This window comes from Athene cunicularia, assembly GCF_003259725.1.
Source record: "Athene cunicularia isolate RWA chromosome 9 unlocalized genomic scaffold, athCun1 chr9_part1, whole genome shotgun sequence".
Taxonomy (NCBI): domain Eukaryota; kingdom Metazoa; phylum Chordata; class Aves; order Strigiformes; family Strigidae; genus Athene; species Athene cunicularia.
In genome coordinates, this window is record NW_020799110.1 from 23,223,330 (window position 1) to 23,245,751 (window position 22,422).

General features: G+C 36.0%; 1 protein-coding gene across 1 annotated transcript in view; it reads left to right on the top strand.

Annotated features, from left to right (window-relative positions):
* The window catches only part of CAB39 (calcium binding protein 39), a 36,880-nt gene extending 19,209 nt beyond the window's left edge, over positions 1–17,671 (top strand). The window contains exons 3-9 of the mRNA XM_026855142.1: positions 4,013–4,177; positions 8,530–8,648; positions 11,533–11,701; positions 12,452–12,511; positions 13,142–13,207; positions 14,051–14,194; positions 15,065–17,671. Of these exons, the coding sequence (XP_026710943.1) occupies positions 4,013–4,177; positions 8,530–8,648; positions 11,533–11,701; positions 12,452–12,511; positions 13,142–13,207; positions 14,051–14,194; positions 15,065–15,253 (912 nt within the window). The 3' untranslated portion in view covers positions 15,254–17,671. The remainder of the gene's footprint in view (positions 1–4,012; positions 4,178–8,529; positions 8,649–11,532; positions 11,702–12,451; positions 12,512–13,141; positions 13,208–14,050; positions 14,195–15,064) is intronic.
* Positions 17,672–22,422: the final 4,751 nt, after the last annotated feature.

The window sequence follows — 22,422 nt, forward strand, 5'->3', positions numbered from 1 at the left end:
TTCAGACGTGTTGTTAACCCGTGCGAGTTGACTTGCCAGACATGGTCGATCTCTCTTAAGTTACGAGCTCTATACAGATGCAGGGTATACTATATGTATAGGACAATGCAGTATGCTGTTTTGATTCACCTGTCCAAATGTAATTTTAGTCATGTTGCTATAGATCAGATTTCTTTCAGTGAATTAATGCCGTCATTTACAAAGCAGTAAAATTTAAAATGTATTATGCACATGTATACAGTTAATTTGTGGTTGAAAGAAGGCTAAAGGTTAAATAATTTGCCTTGCCTATGGTATGGGGCTGTTACTCAAGGGATGAAGATGGGGCTTCTTCTGGGAGTAATGGGTGAGAAGACGTGCTTCTCTTCTAATTGAGCTTAGCTCTTTAATGTTCACACTAAATGTCTACTGAAAAAGAATGTAATCCTTTTTGGCCTTTAAAATAAATTAGTGGCACTGATGTAGATAATAATATGATTACAGGATTGTATGTTTTTGTAAGTGTTTTGAAATCCAGTCAATTTAAATGGAATTATTAATATGGTGTTTGTTACTTATGATAGACACTGCTCTAGGCTAGTAAAAATACTCACCAAGTCCAGGTTCAAAGCTATAGTTAGTTTTTTTGATGGATGTTTTAATTATTAGTGAAATTTATGTAACTGCATTATTGATGTGGATAGAACCCCTAGCCATAGACACAGAGCCTGCTGAACTCAAACACTTCAGGACTGACCGTGTTCTTTATCTTTTTCTACTGTTTCTCTAAGTAAAGGCAAGTGTTGCTTCCTATAACTCAGATACTCCAGCTGTGCAAGTCTAAATTAAGTATTTGGTATTTGCACTGCTTAGCATTTAAGGAAATAGTACATTTTGGAAGTATCAGTGAAATACCCTAGAGACAGGAATAAACCATAATGGTTCATAGCTATAAAGACATGCAGCTATTTTCGTGTGACAGTCATACATGTGACTTCATGGTGTCTGTTTTTATTTTAAATATTATCTTCCTGTCTTTGATAAAAATAGAGAAATAAGTACTTTCTTAATTTTCCTTACTTTACATTTTACTTTACAGTTTGACTTGTCCCTAAACAGTATTGATTATCTGGCACCATTGAAATGTGACTTAGCAAAGAATTTTTCTCTAAAGCTCTGGTTGCTCCATGATTGCTCTTTCTTAGTGTTGATAATATATACATAAAAATAAATTTTAATATATATAAATACATTGTATGTAATTTTAATACATAAACCAGGCATATTTATAGACAATAATATGTAGAGTATATATATTCTGTATATATAAAATATACCCTGCTTATATATTGTATTAGAATATATGTATAAAAAAATACATGGTGTCTGATTGTTAATTGCACTTTTGATCATGTGTTTTGGGATGAACTTCACTGTGCATTTTTTTTCTCTAGAGATTTTTTTTTTCCTGTTAGTGCATTAGGCAATTATTTAGATCTTAGTATCTTACAAAATCTTGCAAGTAATGCTAGCTAGCCTTCTCTTGTCTGTCTTGAATTTTTTTTACTAGTTTTTCACTTAGCTCTTAACATTGATATTCAATGTAGCAGTTGTATCTTTTGGTGTAGCTATCTAAATTTCATTCTGCATCTGCAATGGCAAAAATAGCTCTGCACATCATGTATTTGGAATATGTTAGAGAGTTCAAGGAGTAAAGAAGAGTGGAGAGATTCTAGAACAAGTTTGTAAGAGGTTTTCTGGTCCTTTTGATGTTGATTTTTAGAATAGATGGGAGTATAGAAACGTCATATCATGGCATTGTATTGCATCAAAAGACCTTGGTCATTGATGCACTTTCAGAAAACCTCATATTTCTGTATTTTGTAGTATGTATCCAGAAATGATAGTTTGGCCTAAGTTGAAGTGATACAAGCAAGTCTCTTCATGATGAAGGTGGTCAGACATTGGTACAGGTTGCCTAGAGAGGTGGTGGAGTGTCCATCCCATGGAGCTGTTCAGAGCAGGGCTGGCCATGGACCTGATCAACCAGATAGGACTTTGAGGTCCAGAAGCCAGAAGGCGCTTTTTTTTTTTTTCCTTAAAAAAAGTACACTGTGTTTGGAAACACTGTGGGTTTTTTCTGTCTGGTTTGTAAGCATTTCCATTACTGCTGTCTTTCTTGGGGTGGTGGTGAAGGGCAGCCTTCATGTGTGATTTTTAAAGTTTGGGGAGGGTTGTTCTGTTTCCTGGGGTTTTGTTATGAGAAAGTTCTCCACTGGTGTTCTTAACTGCAGGCAAGTCCTTAGTATTGACACCATCTTACTTAAAATATATGTAGCTACTTGAATGTCTGCCTTTCTTCCTCTTTCATCTTGCTTTTTAAATTAGTGTGCAGGAACAAACTGCAATAGAGTTCTTATTGCTGCTTCCTCTTTTCTTGGTAGCCATGCATCAAAAGTGTCTCTTCATATCTCCCATGTTTGACAGATGTTCCTGTTCTTTTCCTAATAAAGAGATATTTCTTCTGTATTTTAAAGAAATAGAACAGTTGTGTGGAGTAATACTACTATAATATGGTGAGCTGCCTTTCTCATTTGACATCTTCAGGAGCTGTCATGCATCTAAGCAGTCTTACTGAGCACCTGCTTCTTGCTGTCTTACTAACAGTGCACAGAAAATCCTTTGGTATTTCAATTAAGGAGGAGACAACTGGCACTAGGAACTGAAGTTAGGAAGAAGCGGGAGGCATCGGGGAGTGGAAAGTTGCAGAGGAGCTAAAAGTGATATGGAGCCTCCTTAAAGGTTATGGAATGCTTACTTGCATACCTAACAAAGCTGGAATGGCTTTGACTTGAATAGTGCATGGGTCATGCTGATCTCAAGCCTCTCTGGATATAATGCACAAATGAGAAACCTTTTTATATACCCTTATAAGACAGCCATGTGCTACCAATCATAAATACTTTACATTAAAATGTATGTGTACCTTGTTTGCAGGTTCATCTGATTACTAAAAACTAGTGCATTTGAAAACTACTGATACTTTTTAGGCACATGAAGAGCTAATACAATATAATTAAACCAGCTATTTTATGATGATAATTTTAAGTGTTTTGCCCCCAAGCTACATAAACATATATCTTGAAGGGAGTAATTCTTCATTTTTCTCCAAGATAAGTGTATTCAGAAGTGAATTTTTAGAAGTGTTGTTTTGGTTTGTTTTGGTTTGTTTTTTTTTTTACTCATGAGATTACTGCTTCCACTGTCAAATGCTGCTCCAGCCCATCACAGCAATTTAGGAACTCCTTACGCTGGCCTTCTCAAGTGAGAGGTCAGACCTGTCTGTCTTCTGTAAGATGGACTTCAAATGGGAAGCATCTTAGACTTTTAATTATCTCCTGTATGGCTGTGTTCTTCTGAGCACACCTCTTTCTGGGTCTGTTTGCTACTTTGTTCTTGAATACTGAGATGACCTGAAAATTAAAGGAGGTTCTCTATGAGGTTTTGTTAGTTGGAAAGGAAAAATTTCATCCCTACTGACTGGAGTTAGGAGCCTGGTATTTGACAAAACCTGATGAATGCAAAGTCTGTAGGAGGGATACATTTGGGCTTTCTGAGCAGTTCACTAGAATCAGGCATGTGTCTCCTTGTAATGTTTTCCAATCTGATCCTGCGTACCTGTTCTACAGAACGGAAATTTTATTGGGTCCTTTTCATTCCATTGCTATTTAGGGGATTTTTTGAACAGGAAGTTTAAAGGCAGTAAAAAGGAAGAGATTTTTACTTTTGGTAACTTGTCAAATAAATTGCATGTATCTTGCCTCTCTTTTTTTTTTTTTTTAAATAACATATAACAGTCTAACTTGCAGGAGGATTATCTGTTGGTTTTTTAATAGGTTGTCATGACCTATTTTGTTTTTTTTTTCCTTAATGGAAGTTTGCAGGCATTAGATGTTAGAAGAATAATAGAATGTGTAGTTACAAAGGCCAATGACATTGTTCTCTAACTGTATTGTTTTCTCATTTTCTTTAGGCCACTGAGGAGGTCTCAAAAAACCTTGTTGCCATGAAAGAAATCTTGTATGGCACAAATGAAAAAGAGCCACAAACAGAAGCTGTGGCACAGCTTGCTCAAGAGCTGTACAACAGTGGTCTTCTTAGTACCCTAGTAGCCGACTTGCAGCTAATTGATTTTGAGGTAAGAATTTCTTATATTGTATATGTTAAAATAAACACATCTAAATTCCTGCCACTTAAATTGGGTAAGACATCTTTGATCTTCAGCTTTTTTTTTTTTTTTTTTCCTGGCTGAGACAAAACAATTAGAAAGAGAACTCATTGTTCCAAACTACCTAGAAAATTAAGCAAATACAGAATATGAAATCTGTGAATTTGGGCACATAAACGACACAAAATTGAAGTAGGCAAACCTTTAATCCTGGTGATACAGTTCTGTTAAAATTGGGGAATAATTCTTAATTGTTATGTACACAGAAAGGTTAATATCTTCGTAGTAATACCATAGTGAGCAAAAGTTATACTGCAGTCGTGTGTATTCTGATGTTAAATTAAATTACTTACAAAAGAGAATTATCATAACATTTATGAAGAATTTTAAATATTTAAAGTTAAAGCAGTTAGTTTTATTAACAGTCCACTGTTTCACTCTCTTCAGAAGCAAGTGATGGAGATTTTTTGTTTTCCTCATTTTTTTAATTTATTAAAAACTCAACAACCCCAAGTTTTTGTTGATTATTTCAAAATAGCAATACATATTTATAATCAAATGTATCTTTATACAAACCTCTACCTGACATTTGTCACTACATCACATGGAATAATTTTGCTACCCAATGCAATAGTGAAAAATTGCCCTATTTAGTTACAAGAAATTGCAGGACATTTGGATTTGCCTATTTTCCCTGATATCCCACAAACCATGTGATTGTCTAGGAAAGGAGCCAGATCCCATGTATCTCACAGCCTTGACAATAAAGACCATCCTGCTAAGGTTACTTAAAAATGGGATTGTTCATAAACAACTTGTTCACAATGCAGACACAACAGTTTAAAGTCCTATTGTAGTGTGACATTCCAAAAACAATGGCTTTCTTCCTTGTTCTTTCTTCTCTCCCCTCCACCCTACCCCTAACTCCCTCTGATTTGTGTTTAATTGTAATACAGTGGTATTTTTTCCCTACCCACACAACTGTTTATACCAAACATAAAGCATTCAGATTGTTAAATAAGCAAGGAGACCTGGGAAAGCTGAGGGGGAATGCTGACATGTGATGGCCTTTAATTGCTGAAGAAAGGAAATCATGAAACGTCATTGGGATTCTGCTGACCTCTAGATTATTATCAGCTTGATGTTTACTCAGCCTGGTTATTAGTGAAGGAAACCTTCATTCTCTCCTGGTAATGAAGAATGATAACAATTTGTACAAGCTTGCTGTCATTAAGGAGAACTATTCATTTTATTCTAAGGGGACTTGAAAAGGTTGTGGGTAGTTTCCTGCTTGCGGACTTTCTGCTGCTTTGTTACATGAGGATATGACAGTTCCTCTTAGAGAGAGAACACGTCATTTACATTACTTTCTAGACTGGACCATGTCTGCTTTTTAAGAATGGGATCTGGCAGACTGTCCAGCTATTGTTGTGACCTAGAATTGATGTCGACACACCTGTGCTCCAAACCTGCACTAGCTTCCCAGCTGTTACAAAGTCAGTCAGATGTCTGCTTTGATATTCCAGATCTCTGTAGTTGGGGGTTTACTGCATTTGAAATGATGTTTCCATTACTGATGGAGATAAGAATTTAATTTCCTGTTGATTCTTAAACTTGAAGAGGAGGTCTAGCATTTATTCCTTCTTGTGCCCCATTACAGCTTGAGGTCATTCAATAATGAAGTAAAGGTCTTTTTATTTTTATTTTGTCAAGAACTTTACTCTTATTCCTGAAGAAGGTTTCCTTGTAGAACAGGAATAGACAGCTAGTTAATAGACGGGGACTGTTCAGTCTGACTCTTGAACTGTCTCAAATGTATTTGAATCTGAATAGTATGATAAAAACCCTCAGAAAAATAACAGTGTAAAAACCAGAAGAGAAACAAATTTAATGTTTTGATGTTTCAATTAAGAAACTGTCTGACTGTCCAGACCTTGCTGTATGTAAAGACCTGTTTAAAATGGTATCCTTATTTGGAACCTTTCTTTCCAAGTAAAGCAGTCAACACAACCATCTACTTAACCAGTAAGTTCGTAAGACTGGTATCTGCCTGCTGATTTGTAGTAGTGTGTCTGTAGGAGAGATGGTATCCCTTGTGGAACTGTTGGTTTTGTTCTTTTTTTTTTTTTTAAATGAAGAACAAAACCCCCAAAATTTCTTTTGCATAAGGGAGCCTGAATCCTTCTGCTTGAAAGACAATACTAGCACAGTCTCTCTCTCACCTCTCGTAGTCGTGACTATTGGCACAGGGTTCAGTGTCTGTTTGCTCTTGTTAGGCCATGAGATCACTTAGCAATACATCCTCCTAACAATAACTAGCTTTGGTATTACTGTGTACCACTATCAGTTCAATTATGTGCATAATAAGGAAATGCTGTTCTTGCTGGTGAATCCAAAGCAAATTGTGAGATCCAGTGCAAAATTGGCAATGTTAGTGAATGAGAGTTGATGACTATATTATGTGGAGTTTGAGTAAAGCAGTTTCTGGAAACACTGCTCTACTCATTTCAGAACAAAGAGTTCTGGTGTTGCTTTGGGCTGGCTTTCAATGGAATTGTAATTGAGAAAACAAGCATTTACAAACAAACTCTTATATCCTGTAAACAACACTCTACAAAACCATCCATGGTGATTCACAAACATGCCATTTGTAAAACTACAGTCCTCCTACATTTTTATAAACATTTGATATTTTTTTTGCTTATGCAGCATATTGTTGTTTATTAGAAAGCTGAAATAATTTTGAATAATTGCTGTTGTCTTTAAAATTCTTGTTCATTAAATATGCCTTGCATTTTTTCTCAAAATCTTGATGATGTTACTCAGGGCATTTATAGTACAGCTATTCTCCATAAACATTATCTGCATATGGTTTTTGTGTATAACGTTCAGGGAACCTTCAGGTGAAGTTGCTTAACAGGCCTTTATTTGCAAGTCCAGGTTTAGTATAAATTTGCCTATGCTTTTTCTAGATTAGATCTGATAACACATATTCCTGAAGTTGTCTTTATGGCAATCCAAATTAGAAGGTTAATTGCAGAAATCTGGCTTTTAAATGGTGCATGTGAATGACAGTGAAAAGTGCTTATAGTTATAATCAGCTTTTTGTTAGATGTCCCTACCAATTCGTCATCTTTAGCTATGGTCTGACAGAAGAAATAAATAGGAGATGCATATATATTCCACAGAGAACATTCCTAGCTCCTTTTATACAGTCTGCTGCTATCCTTGTGCATTTTTTATGTGTAATCTGTGCTGAATTCCAGCATCCTGGTCTTAACTTCATTTTCTGTTGAAAAATGTGAGACTTGCATTTTAGGTCAATGGATGATTTCTCTTTGAAGATTTATTTATTTATATAGCTTCTGTAAGTTATAGTTTTATGTTGGATGTTAACACTGCAATCAGAAATGCTCTGCACACTCTTAATGGGGCCCCTCACTACAAAAAGGACATTAAATTACCCAAGTGTGTCCAGAGAAGGACAATGAAGCTGGTGCAGGGTCTGGAGCATATGTTGTAATGAGGAGTGGCCGAGGGAACTGGGGGGGTTTAGTCTGGAGAAGAGGAGGCTGAGGGGAGACCTCATCGCCCTCTACAGCTGCCTGAAAGGAGGTTGCAGAGGGCTGGGGATGAGCCTCTTAAACCAAGTAGTAAGTGATAGAACAAGAGGTGATGGCCTCAAGTTGCACCAGGGAAGGTTTAGACTGGATATTAGGAAGCATTTCTTTATAGAAGGGGTTGATGGGTGTTGGAATGGGCTGCCCAGGGAGGTGGTGGAGTCCCCATCCCTGGAGGGGTTTAAGAGTAGAGTCGACATAGCGCTGAGGGACATGGTGTAGTTGGGAACTGTCAGTATTAGGTTAATGGTTGGACTGGATGATCTCTAAGGTCTTTTCCAACCTAGATGATTCTGTGTGTGATTATGTGCTCTTAGACAAGAGGAGAGCTCTGATAATGGAATACTGAAGAAACACAATTTCAGGCAAGAACGCAGTTAAAAACTGGTATGTTATTAACAAAAAGAAGTATTAAACAAGCCCAGGAGATTGATCCTACGTAGATTTATCAGATGAAACATCAACTGGCTTTACTTCCTAATGTAATTTACCTGTGATCTGGCTGCAACTTGATGTAATGTTTTGAGTGCTTCGGCATATTTGAAATGGGGATAAAGAAACAGCATATTTGATCAGAGTACAGAGGCTGACTGAACTGCAGAATTCACATGGTGTGAATGCATGAGATGATGCTAATGTTTAATTGTTAACTTGCCTAGTGGACTTGAATATTATGTGTTTAACTGCTAATGTTTTTGACAGGGCAAAAAAGATGTTGCGCAAATTTTCAACAACATTCTCAGAAGGCAAATTGGTACAAGAACTCCCACAGTTGAATACATCTGCACTCAACAGAATATATTGTTCATGCTATTAAAAGGGTATGTAGACTGTATAGCATAAATATGCTTTTACATGAAGAAGTTTTTAAATTCATGGAGAAGCAGTGAGTTCTGAAATGTTTTTTCTTCCTTTACAGTACACTTGATTTGTTTGGATTTTTAATTTTTTACTTGTTTGGGGGCAATTGTAATTCTGCTAAGTAAAGGAAAATTTGGGTCATATGAAATATGACTGAAAATTGAGAACAGTTAGTAACCTAGAATATTCTTACTGGAGTAGTACAGACATTTTCCTTTCAGTATACTGTTTGATCCTATTTAAACTATTTCCTTGTGAACTTACTCATTAATCAAGAGTTGAAGGCTGTTTCTTTCCTTTAACTGCTCTCATACCCATTTTGCTCTCCTATCCCCTGGTCTTAGTTTGGTCTTAGACTTTTTATTCGTAGCAATTTATATTCCTGTAGCGAGAAATGCACCAACTCAAACTTGACCAAAGAAAGAATGATTTGGGGCATATGGTGCATGCAGATGGCTGTTTCTTCCTCTTTTCTTGTGTTATCTGGTGTGCTGGATATTGGAGAATCATGCCATATTGAATATGTGGTTGCACATGTAAAGCTGTGGATCTCAAATATGAAAGTAGAAAGTTGTGTTTAACATTTTCATGTTAAAATAAGATTTTAACAAATTGAGAATGTGATGTCTCTATTTAAAAAGAATTGCTCACATTTCTAATAACATACATTAAGAAAGTTCGGAAAATTGCAATTCCAGTGTGTTATTTTAGGACAGAAAAGCTCATCAAACATTAATAAACCATTTTAAAAATGTAGCTGTTTCAAGTACTAGTTTTAAAGTTTGTGTTAAAGTTGCTGGGTAAGCTTACTGCACTTAATGAGTACTTACTCCACCTACGGGGATAGCTAGAGGATGTATGAAAAGGCTGTGCTTCTCAGTAAGATACTTGCCTGTGTTATGTTGGTAGCATTGAGATATGAGGATAATCAAGTATATTTTAAACATTAAAACAGGAAGATTTATTTTGTTTTTCCTTTTTCATAGTTCATAGTCGTCATTAGAGATGCTGACTAACCTGCCACATACATGGCATATTAGGCTATTTTATTTATTGTAACATCTCTACATTTACCTCATCTTTGTCATCTGTGTAAGCCACCAGAAAAGACAAAGCAGGAGTTCTACATCTTTTAGTTTCATGCTGACTCCAAAGGTTTAGCACCAGAAGCAGTATGCAATATTTGCTTCAACTCATACAAGTGTAAGATCTACACCCGTCTGCCAGAAGTGCCTTTTTTTACCCCCTTCATCACAGCCCTGATTCTGAGGGGGGAAGTGAGATTTAAATGTTAGAGGGACAAAAGGATTACTAATTGTGGCATAACATGGAAGAAAATATTGATTCAGCACTACTTCAAAATAATTTACATAAGAAGGCAAAGACATCTGAGGTGCAGAGAGATGAAACTACTTTCTCAGCATGCTCTCATTGATATGTGACTGAATGAGGGATGTAACACATTTGTCCTAATTTTTTGTTTGTGTTGTCACTCTTCAGAGAGCATTATTCTGACAGGGATTGTTGAAACACATATTCATGTCAGGATGTTTGAAATGGGCATTTAGTGACTTAAATGTTCTATCTTGTATCCAACTGAGACAAATTTATGTAAATTTAAACTATGGGATGAGTTGCAAAAAGTTCAGTAGATTTCAAATCTCCATGACAGGCTAAATGAGGAAGTATTGCAGGATTTAACATGAAAATTAATTCAGAAGGATTTTTTTGTTGTTGTTTTTAATGGTAATAGAGTTGGTGCTTAATATGCACAATGATACTTTGCTCCTGAATTATTCTGGTGCATTTAAATTAGCTTCCGATGTTATAGGACAAAGGATTATTTAGGTGGGAGGCAGGAAGATATATAAGAGGCTTTGACTGCTCCAGAACCAGTTAGGTAACAACAGACATAACTTTTCTGTAGACTGGGATAGTTTATATTGCAACATGCTGGTGTGCAGAGACAGTTCCATTTTCAGCCAGGGTACTATTACTAGCTTACTTGGGAAAATGAGGAGATAGTAGCAAGTACAAAGGTGTATTTCTATCAAAAGTGTCTTAAACACACCGTTGTGAGATTTTGACAGCTGCTGGTGGTGTATGCTAAAATCAGCTGAGAGAACCCTGTAATATTTGAACAAGAAAGCCTGCCAAGGAAGTGTAGCAACAATTTCTAAATGAAGCCATCAGGGACAGCTTCATCACTTCCATCAAATCAGTGATGGACATGTTCCAGAGGTCTCTTTTCAGAAGGTGCAAATACTTTGCTGGAGGCAATGAAGACTCAGGCTCAGAGGAGGTGTTCAGTATTGTCCTTAGAATTAGAGGACACTGTTGCCAAGCATTTCAGGCTTGAAGCCTGTGATGTGTAGAGTAGCTGGTGCTGCTGAAAAAATGGTTTAATGAAAGAGGAGACATGAATTTATGTCCAGTATTATTAATCCTTCATGCTCATATCATGGATAGCTTTATGTAAATTGCTGTCATGTTGAAGCAGCCAGCTTTTAAGACAGAAATTGCTTACTGCTTTTGCAGATGTCTCTGATCCCACCAATATGAAAAAAAATCCCCAACATTATTTTGAGTATGATGAAAATATTCAGTCTTGTTTCTCAGTTTGTGAAAGTCATTTGTATTTGCTATAATTTGACATTTAACTGGTAATTATTTCAGTAATATTTCATAGAAGTGTTTAAAAGTGGAGCTTAATGCAGAAATAACTTCTTGAATTTTTGTTTGCTTGATAGCATTGAAAACTGTAATTAGCAGTGCAGTGCAGAGCTAACTTGTGAGATATGTATAAAGGGTCTTTGTTGTTTGGTTTTTATTTTCTTTAAATAGGTACGAATCTCCAGAAATTGCCCTAAATTGTGGAATAATGCTTAGAGAATGCATCAGGCATGAACCACTTGCTAAAATAATCTTGTGGTCAGAACAATTCTATGATTTCTTCAGATACGTGGAAATGTCAACATTTGACATTGCTTCGGATGCATTTGCCACTTTCAAGGTAATTTAGATACAACATTGGAATTACTATCTCTGTATCTCTCTGCTGTGTGAACCCAGATGATGTGTTTAACATTCTTGGGCAAAACAAACCTAGAGAGGGGAAAAAAGTTGTGGTGCAAATGGGTAAGCTGGACACTTGTTTTTTCCTTATTTCTCAGAATGTAAGAGATACCTTTAAATATATATTTACTGTGTTCCTGATAACTTTTATTCTAAAAAGCAAGATTTAAACTGTCACACATTAGCTGAATACATGTACACTTCCATGTCAGGGGCTTTTAAATTTGTGTGTCTCAACTTCTCAAGTGAGCAAACTCCTCCTCTTCCTGTTATGAACCTGAGTATATTTGATGCTGATGCTTTGTCTGGGGAAATTTTTTGTTGTCCTAAAACAATCAGTTATGGGACTGTAAGCATAATATCGTTCAGTATTGAACAGTGGGTCTTAACCTTAGCTGTATATAGTTCTGTGCAGAGCATAGCCTTGATCCATAAATGTCATTCTTCAGTGGTAATTCCACAGGCTATTTACCTGTGTGAATTAACATAACACATCGCAGACCTTTCCTAAGTGATGCCAAGATTCTTAGCAATGTCCAGGTAACTGCGTTCATGTCCTAAATGTCTTTGTTTAATGAAATAGCAACATTTTCTATTGGGTGTCTTATGTGTACTCACTGTTCAAATAAAAACATACTGTTTAAATATTTTAGTGGAAATATTGGTTTTGTGCTTTTTTTTTTAACAGGATTTACTTACAAGACACAAGTTGCTAAGTGCAGAATTTTTGGAGCAACATTATGATAGGGTGAGCTAAATATTCTGAATTTTCTAGTTCTGTGTATCTTATTTGAAGAAATCAGTATTTTCATTCGTTGATTAGATTTGCTTTTGGAGATTTGCACACAATATTAAACTAATTGAACTTAAAGTAATTTCTACGAAGCAGTAAAATTAAGATCGAGAACTTATTGTTGGTTGTAGAAAGGTGTGAAAACAAGTGGAGGTGGCAGAAATCTAGTTTGTGATAACTAGGTCTGATTTTTCCGCTAGAGGGAACCCTTTCCTTGTCTTTTTCTTTTGTCTATATTAACCCATAACAACCAAAGCATTCGAGATAGCCCTCCTCCACCCACTGGGGACTCCTGAAATCAATGAACAGTGTTCAGTGCCAGGAACTATTATAGCTTAAGAAATAACGAGATAACTACGTCTACCACATTGTAATCTAAACATTAAAGGCTCCTGAAAGAGTAAGTACTTTTTTAAGCATATAAAATGTTTAAACAATAGTGACTTACAGGAACCTACTGAGTTTTCAGATTTTATTAACTTTTTTATTTGGATTTGCATCTCCTCCAGTTTGTTACAACAATTTTGGAAGAGTTGTGTGTAACACTTGGAAAGGTCCTAACCCTTCTCTTTATTGTGTGCTTAGTTTTTCAGTGAATATGAGAAGTTACTTCATTCAGAAAATTATGTGACAAAGAGGCAGTCGCTTAAGGTAAGGCAATTTTATTTTCTTCTTAAATGCAGAGTTAGAGAATTCCTTTAATTTCAGGGTGGGTTGACTGGAATTGAAATGGCTTCACTAACTGCCTTGGATAGTGTTTATTTTCATTTTTCATGTTCTAATTTTTGGGATCGGCTACTTCTCTTTAGCCCAGTCCTTCCCTTACTTAGTATCCAATACACACCAAGTCATTTCCCTGTGTAGAAATGGCTATATGCAAGTATGTTCATTTTTGTTGAATTTTTTTTTCCTTCAGCAAATCTGTACACATTTAAATAATTTAATAAAGGTTCACATGATGTGACTAGAGCAGTACTAATCTTACGTTCAAGTAGGTGAGAAATAGTGAACATAAATATAATACATAACTTGTAGCAAGAGTGGTGCTTGTAGGGGGTACTCTTCTATTCCCTTCTGGAAAAAGAAGGTAGCAAAAGAAGTCTTAAATATTTCTCATTTGAAGTGCGCTTTTTTTTTTTTTCCCCCCCAAAAAAAGTGCCCCACATTCTTATTAGTGATGTATAACTTTGGTATAAATGAAAAAGAAATAATGAAATAATGGGGAAATAAGAATGAAAGACTTCTCTTTCCAGTTCATAACAAGGGAGGATCAAAAGGTTATTTTTCACATGTTGAGAAAAAGGAGGAACTGCATCATTGAAATAAGAGGAAGATGCACCCTGCACTTAGAAATTCAGGACATTTGAGTTCCATTTTTACAATATTACCGACCAGTGTCAACTCCTCAGTGTTTCTGAAAGCACTTACGAAAAAAGTTGTTTCTTATGTCCAACGTCAGTCATTTTTTCCATTTGTGCTTGTTTTCCACTTTAGCTTCTTGGTGAATTGTTATTGGACAGACACAACTTCACAATTATGACAAAGTACATCAGTAAACCTGAAAATCTCAAACTAATGATGAACCTTCTACGAGACAAGAGTCGTAACATTCAGTTTGAGGCCTTTCATGTGTTTAAGGTACGTTTAAAAAAATCCCACAATAAAAGAAACAACAAAAGAACCCCACCAGAAGTTGTTTAGTTGAGTAAACCAGTTAGCTGTGCCCAAATGGAGCTTATCGTAATGTCTACTTAAAGGTTAAGTAAAGAGAGAGCCAATGTTTGTCTTTATTATGATCCATCTTTACAAATAGCTATCTTTGCATCTTCAGAAATCTGTTTAGAAACCACTTAGGGACTTTCATATGATTGTCAGTGTAATCTTTCTTAGAAAAATTTTTAATTAAGAAAGATGAAGTGCAGTAAGATAAGAAGGAATGCATGATTTCGTATGAAATCATGAAGCATCCTGGTGCTTGATCTATGTGTGATGCATGGGTATGAAGGGTAGTGGTATTTTAGTCAAGTCACCTAAAATTTCAAAGCCTAAACTGTAATTGACACATTATAGCAGATACCTTCTGACTTTGCAGCAGACAAACAAGTAGCTAAGAGCTTGGAGATACAACTCGAGGTATAAAAGTTTTCAGTGAGCTTTAAGATATCCGTCTGATGCTGTATGTTATATGAAACCATGTATTTGCTACAGAATCCAGCTACGAGGTGTCTTCAGTGGTTTCTGCAGAGGGTATTGTGGCTAGTCACCTCTCACAGACTTAATTTATTTTGGTACTGGTGTTCAGCTTCTTTTCTAATAAAAAAAATGAGTATAATTTTATTTTAAGCTTGCGTTTACTCAATTATTTTTTCTGTAGAGATACTGGAATACAGAATAATTAAAACATAATTTTAAGTTACTGTCATCACTGTTTTGTTGGCTAGGTTTGTTTTTTAATTTAGCCTTCTGTTTCCTGCTATTATGCTAAATGCCTTTTTAATTTTCTTGCAGGTGTTTGTAGCCAATCCTAACAAGACACAGCCTATATTAGACATCCTTCTAAAGAACCAGACCAAACTTATTGAGTTCCTCAGCAAGTTTCAGAATGACAGGACCGAGGATGAACAATTTAATGATGAGAAGACCTATTTAGTTAAACAGATCAGGGATTTGAAGAGACCAGCACAGCAAGAAGCTTAATCTCCAATAAACCCTTAAAATATTAAACCCAAATTCAGCATTTGCTGTTAGATATTCAGCATCAGGCGCTCTTATCGATTCATGAGGAACATTACTGCTAATCTGCTGTTCAGTGAACGGTTTTTGTTTTTTTTCTTTTTTAGTCCAAGTTGAAAAACATAGCTGCTGCTTTCTTGCACAATGTGGACTTTCTTGATATTTGTGTCATTTCAGAATTCAAAGACACTGCTTGTTTTAGGAGTCCTGAAAAGAAAGATTCTAGGTTCGTGAAAGCAAACATATAGATAATAGTTTGGTTTAGGAGAGAAGGTATTAATGTAGTTAAGTACAGGTTGCATGCTTGCAAATCTGAATAAATCTGTATGTTTGCACTTACCTTGTTTGAGATACGAGCACAACATGACCTGTGCATACCTGGCACCATAGTATAAGATTATATGCCTTGATTAAAAAAAAAAACAAACCTGTGCAGTGCTTTATTTGTAATCAAAGGGGAAATGTATCTAAGATGTGAGCTTATTGGGATAAACAGTTGTCTTGCAAATAAACTGATATTGAAACTTAGCGACTTTTGAAAGAGTGAAATCTCAAGGTTCATAAGGAAAATGTATATATGCCTTTCACTGCTTTATAGAATTTTTTTTGACATGATTTTTCTGAGAATTGACTTGTAAACTTGGAAATATGTTCTAAGGGTTTTTGTTAATTTTACTTTAAAGGTATTTCAGACAGTAGACCTAGCAGTGACATTTTGCATTTCATTTCAACAATGCTTGCTGGTTTCTTTTGTATATAACTCCTAGGCTGCTCATTTCTTTAAAGTATGATTTAATTTGTACAGCAGAGGAATGTTATTGTATTAGTCTGTAACTATTACCTAATATTGAGTTTTGCAAAATGAATGCTCATATGTAATTGAATACTTCAGATCACATGGAAATGCTGATTTAACGATCTTAAGTACTGCAGCATTAAAAGGAAAAAAAAAACAACCAAACTCAAACAAATTCTTTGTATTCACTTATCTAATGGGGTGCCATCAATTAGGGTAGGCTGAAATGAGAACTGGAACCCTTTATACTCTGTTCTTACTGGATAATATTGGCCTTATTTAATTAAATAGCATTATGCTCACCAGCTCTGCAAACGGCAAAGATTATGCTAAATTAATATTGGTTCCTCTTACTTCTGGGGAGCCTACAGTGCATCATTTCTTTCTTACAGTAAATAACTCAGTACAGTAGTTATGTGAATGATTTAATTCCCTCCACTTTCAAGAAACAATTTCATAGATGTCCTAGGTTAACAAAATTATTTAATTTTGTTGATTTTGTTGTTTAATGCTGCAAACTATCAGTATTTATAAAAACAAAGAACCCAACTGATTTTGCACCATGTTTTTTGTTACTGTGACCATGCAAAAGGAATCTACTAAATATAGCTAAATGATGTTATTAAAATTGTATCTATCCATCATCTAGTAATGCTAAGATCACAACCAAGCAAACTTGCAGATTGGAGTCTGAAAGTTCAAATTCTGCATGGCTGAATCTGATTGCAAATGCTATAGAAAATGTTTGTTGCGTCCTGTCCTCTTCCTAATTAAAATATTTCGCAATCAGCAAGATGAAACTCCTAAGTGATGTTTAAGCTAATTTGAAAAGCCTTCACAGGGGAAGTCAGCCCCAGAAAACTTGAGTGGTTTCACTCAGTTCTTTAAAATTGCTTTTAACATTATAATTGGTCTTTTAAAGGTTCTTAACGTGTCCTTTGCAAACAGAATCATTTTACCTACAGGAAGGAAATACCTTATTCTTACTGAAGATCGCAGGCAGGCAGAATTGGCCATGAGATGGTATTACAGTTCAGTACTAACAGTCTGTTGTATTTTGGTTTATCATAGCTGAGTGGACGAAAACATTATTTGCCAAGTTACTCACCATAACATATAAGGCTTCCTCTTTAGAAAAATGTAGATGTGCTAAAGATTTATATATGTAAAGAAGTGAAACCATTTGGACTGGGATAGAGGTTACTCGATATTAGGCCTTGGAAACAATGGCTATGGTGACTTTTTTTAATATGTGGAAACATTTGAATGTTGGCTTTTGAAAAGAAGTTGTATTTAAATTAAAGCTCATTTGACGTGCTCTTCGTATTAAAAAACCCTATTGTTCTGGAAGTGGTTTCTTATCTGCTTGAAGGCTTAAGGGTATTACTAAAAGTTTTATTTAAATGTGAACAGGTTTTGTTTTTTTTTTTTTTTTTTTTTTTTTTTTTTTTTTAAATAAGAGGTGTATACAATTGTAATTCTACTTCCGTGGTAGCATTTCATTTCTCCTGAGGAAAATGCGTTTCTTATCGAAAAAAATCTGGCTGGCCCCATAATTTAAATTGAAATAAAATTTTGAAGAAAAACGTGTGTTCTTTACTGTGTTACTGAAGAGGATGAGTTTCTTGTCGATGTGTATCTGTTCTTTATTGCCTTACATGGTTTCAGCTTTCTCCCTTTTAAATGTGAATTAATTTAAAATCATGATAAACTTTGGCTTGCAAAATATTTTTAAGGAATTAAGACAGTGCTGTATTAGAGATGTAATCAGTTTTCATTGTTGGTAGACTCTTGCCTATTTGTAGCATTATTTGCTGATTCTATTTGTTATTTGCATGACCAGGGGTCAAAGCGAGGAGATGCAATATCCTGTGTCACATCTAGAGACAGGACCTGATAGGATTAATGGAAGTGAATCTTCAATAATTTTTGGCCCTTCCCTTCTCTCTAAATTTCAGGAGATGAAAATATGCAATAGATAGGTCTTTTCTTAAGAAATCCTATGGTGTCTCTGCCTTTGAAGCTCTCTGCCTGTTTTTCACAGGTAACACCCCAACTTATGCAGGGTGGCAAATGTCAAGACATTAAAAAGACTTTTAAAATTACATTTAAAAAAATAACCACCATAACATTCAGGAGTCTGATGCAGATTCTTCAAATGTTTCTGTTCAGCAAAATTACTAAAAAATCTCGTTTCCTGCCAGGAACATACTTCCCTTGCAGGCAAAAATATTTGGTCTTTTTTATAGCCCCCCACTAGAGTCTACATCTGTTTGAGCCTTTATATAAAATGTTAGTATTTTTCTCCCTCACTGACAGTAAAGATCACAGGTTACAAGGGGAAGGAGTAATTAATACCTGAAGTCCAGCAAATTGCAAATTTTAAAGTGGTCAAGTTGGGTTCTAGACTGTGTGTTTGGATGAAACTGCCTCAGCGGGAGGAGGTGTGGGAAATGCAAGAAGTTGCACTGACTTCTTAAAATGTGTTTTTCCTGCAGAGTTGATCAGCAGGACTTGCCTTATGAGCTGACATCGCTAGGAACCAGAGTAAAAGTTGCCCTCAGAGCCCCTGGGAGCAGGTCATGGACAAAGCCACTTTCAGTAAGTTTGCTTTGTTTGTGGCCTGTCAGGTCATTCCTAGCATGCAACTTCCACCAGTTTTCCTTTTGTTGTTACCCTTTTCTTCCCCCCTTTATTCTAGACCTTTGCTGGCTGCTTTGTTAAGTAATTTTCCTGTCCGTATTGCTTTTGCTTAGACGGCTGTTCAGTTGAGGTGGTGCCAGCTTGGGTGCAGTACCTGTATTTTCTGTCATCATTTTGGTTATTTCTTGTGATACATCAGTACTCCTTTCTCCAAAGGTTTTGGCCTTTGTAGGGCATTTTTAAATGGTGTTTCTTAAAGCTTTTCAGTATATTGTAATTCAAGTTGATGATTAGGTTCATAGTGAGGAAAAAAACAACCCTGTTCTTTTGCATGTTATCTCTTTAAATCAGTGTTCAACTTAATCTGAGCACACTGAATTTGTGAAAAGTTGTTTCCAGTGTAATCTGTATTTGATAACAGATATGTAATCTGTATTTACAAGTGTACCTGGGTAGATCCAGTTTAAATCCCATGTGACTGGATTAAAAAAAAAAAAAAAAAAAAAAAAGAAAATGTGGAGAGAAGTTAAAAGGAGGGAGGAGAGAGACATTTCAATATATTACATTCTTTGCAGAAAATTGGCTATTTCGTGAGAGGGAAGACCTATTCTGCTTCCTATTTAAAGATGTGTTGACTCACCTCTAGTTAAAAAACACCACCACAAACCCCTGAGTTATACAGCCAACATATAATTAGATTTTTGGTATGTGTGTTGTATTCACAATGAAATATAAAGGCAAGCTCTTTTTTAGAGGGCTCATACTGGAGATTCTGGTTTACACAACAAAAGTAAGGATGTGTTGTTTCCTTGCTCAGAAATGCCCTGACTGGAACTGGCTTTCTGTCGCTTTTCATAAATGGACCCTTCATGCGAAAGGTTTCCTTGCCATCTCTCGCAGGAGAGTTTTCCAGCTGTGTTGTGGTGGGCCGAGTGTAACTCTGGTACGCAAGATTACATCTGCCAAGGGAGGGCGTGTGTCACACGTCTGGAGGTGACACTAGCTGAATTGCCTTATGTGTGCCTGATAATGGTAACACTGAAGGATTTGATCAAGAGCGCATCTTTGGAGTGAAGGAAGATAAAGAGTGTGCTGTAATATACAGTTTAGATATGTTTTAGGGAGGGTGGATCTGTTTGGAAAAAACAAGTGATAAATATATATGCTACTTTTTATATCTATTGAAACAGCTATGTATGTACGATTAAGATAAATTATTATGACTGGAGTTGTCTGCTTTCCTTGCCTAAAATTAAATCAACAGTAGGTGTTTTTCCATTTCTTCCCCAGCAAATTCCTTGTTACTGAGTTGTCATGGAGGATTCCATTACAGTTCTTGTTTCTTCCTCTCATGGCAACCTTTGGGAATACCTCGCATCCCACCATGAAGAAACTCAGGGTGATAAAAATGTGAGTGTGCTTAACAAGGTTCTGCTACTAAAACAGATGTTGAACTGAATTTAATATTGCTTAGTGTTATTTAGAGACTTGCAAGAGAGAAATGCAAACCTAATCAATCTGAGCAAGAAACAATTTTTAGGGCTGTTTTGGTAAGTTTAAGAATGTTGTGTATTTAACATGAATAAATAAGCCTTTATAACTGTAATTTGGGGCATCTAAATAAGGCATGCAGCATGTGTAGTACAGTGTTTAAACTACTGAGGTGTGAGCAAGCCAAGTTTTGTCTTCTGCCCTTTTAACAGCATTTACAGATTGTACAGAATTAAAAGAAAATGTGTCACTAAGAGAAATCAGACTGTATTGCAGGCCTCTAGGCATCTAGACAGGTTAAGAAATAAAGTCTGGAGAGACTGAAAGGTGCAAAAGTTCACCTGGATGTAAAACTTAACTTGCAACAGCTGAATTTCCTCATCTTTTTCCATCTCTGGAATTACGGAGTGCTGGGTTATGCCAGCTAATATCCAGTTACATGAAAACAGCATTTAAGGATTTACAATAATATTACGTTTTTACATAAAATGTTTTTGCCCTAGAAATTGTTTCTTAAAGAAGTAGGAGAACAATGTCACAAACAAAACCAGTGTATTGGCAGAGCTAGGTTTTTGTAATGTTTCTTCAGGCTATTGGAACAGTAGGGAAATCCTTTAGGCTTAACTTGGTGATGGTGCACATGCTTCATGTTCGAGGAGCCCCTGCAAAACAGAGACATGCAGTTGTAAGTCATCAGATCAATGTTAGAGAAAAAGCACTGGTAAAGCTAACATAGCAGGAAAACCTACAGAAAAGTATAAGATGAGTTAATTGGAGGTTATGAATAGCTTGTAAATATCTGTTATTTAATTTAAAAGATGGTTTGCCATACTAGATTGTAGGCCATCAGAGTGCAGTATCTGTGATATGGTACACACTATACAGACAGGATTGGAATTTTGGCTTCAATTCATCTAATGTAAGAAACAGATACTTTACAAAGAACAAAATACAGAAGAGGTACGATGGACAGTGGCTGCAAGTATTCTTGCTTCTTGCTGTTACTTGGGAAGCTGGAGCTGAGCTCTCCAATTTAATGCCAGTCTTCCCTTCTCTCGGGTATTCATACAGTTTGGGTGAAACCTGAAGGTGAAAGGGAGAGAGGCATGGTAACAAAACCAAAATTCTTAAAATATCAGGGAAGATCACAAGTCTCACTCCTTACTGCTACTTTACAATTTTAAAATGCTTCCCCTTTATATCTTTGATACAAGAATAAACTAAAAGATAGCATGGGGTAATTTAAACTTTTGTACAGAAACTCTCAAAAAAGCATAAAGATGTGAGTTCATTTCTTTTAGCTGAATGTTTCTTCTGAGCTATGTTTTTTCTTTTAGCCTTGACTGGTGCGAGTTAAATTTCCCTTGACTACACATTGCACTTTTGGTAATTAGTAACACATGACAGCTGTGTATAGGTGGTGTTACAGTTTGTAGTGTGCTCTGGTATATGGTTCATATGGGAAAAAGCAAGTAGGCCAAATTGATGAGTACAGTGAATTACTGACAGTTTTCAACATCCCAGTTCCAAAAAGAAAGTCCTTGTTTTACCAAAAGATGCACAAAACCTAGGAATTTCTAATAGTTGCATTGGTATTCATGTTGGCTCTTCAGAATGACCAGTAAACCACAATCTACTTTTGAAAAACATCTGCTAGACAGGTAACACCCAAGGTGAAATACTATTGTGTGGCTTGTGGTTTGGGCTTGTTTCCACCAGCTGTGTAGGCTCTGCTGCCAGCTCCTGGGCAAGACAGAGTTGGCACTGCTGCCAGTACAGCTGCCCCTTGCTCTGGAGTTAGCTTTCTGCAGTCTTCTGGCTGACCTGACTGTTGCCTCATCCCACAGACTCCTTTCACATTAGATAAAAACCTCAAGGAAAAAGAACATGGAACAAGATAGGGCAGTGAAGCAAAGGGTCAGAAAAGATCAGGTTTGCAGCAGAGCTGTCAGCATTCTTGTGACACAGCACTTTTGTGTTACCTGTCTTTGAGATAACCATGTTTAGTCAGCCACATGAGCAGAACTGTCTCTAGTCTGGGGATATGTTTTGTAAATCTTCTTTATCTCTCCTGGTGCTCCCACTCGTTTCTGAACTTCCAGGTCCATAAGGGATTTTTTCTGCAGTTCTGTTTTCTGTTAGCTAATCCCTCCCTTACGAATCTGATTCTTTACCTACAAAATCACAGTCTTCTTGGTAAATC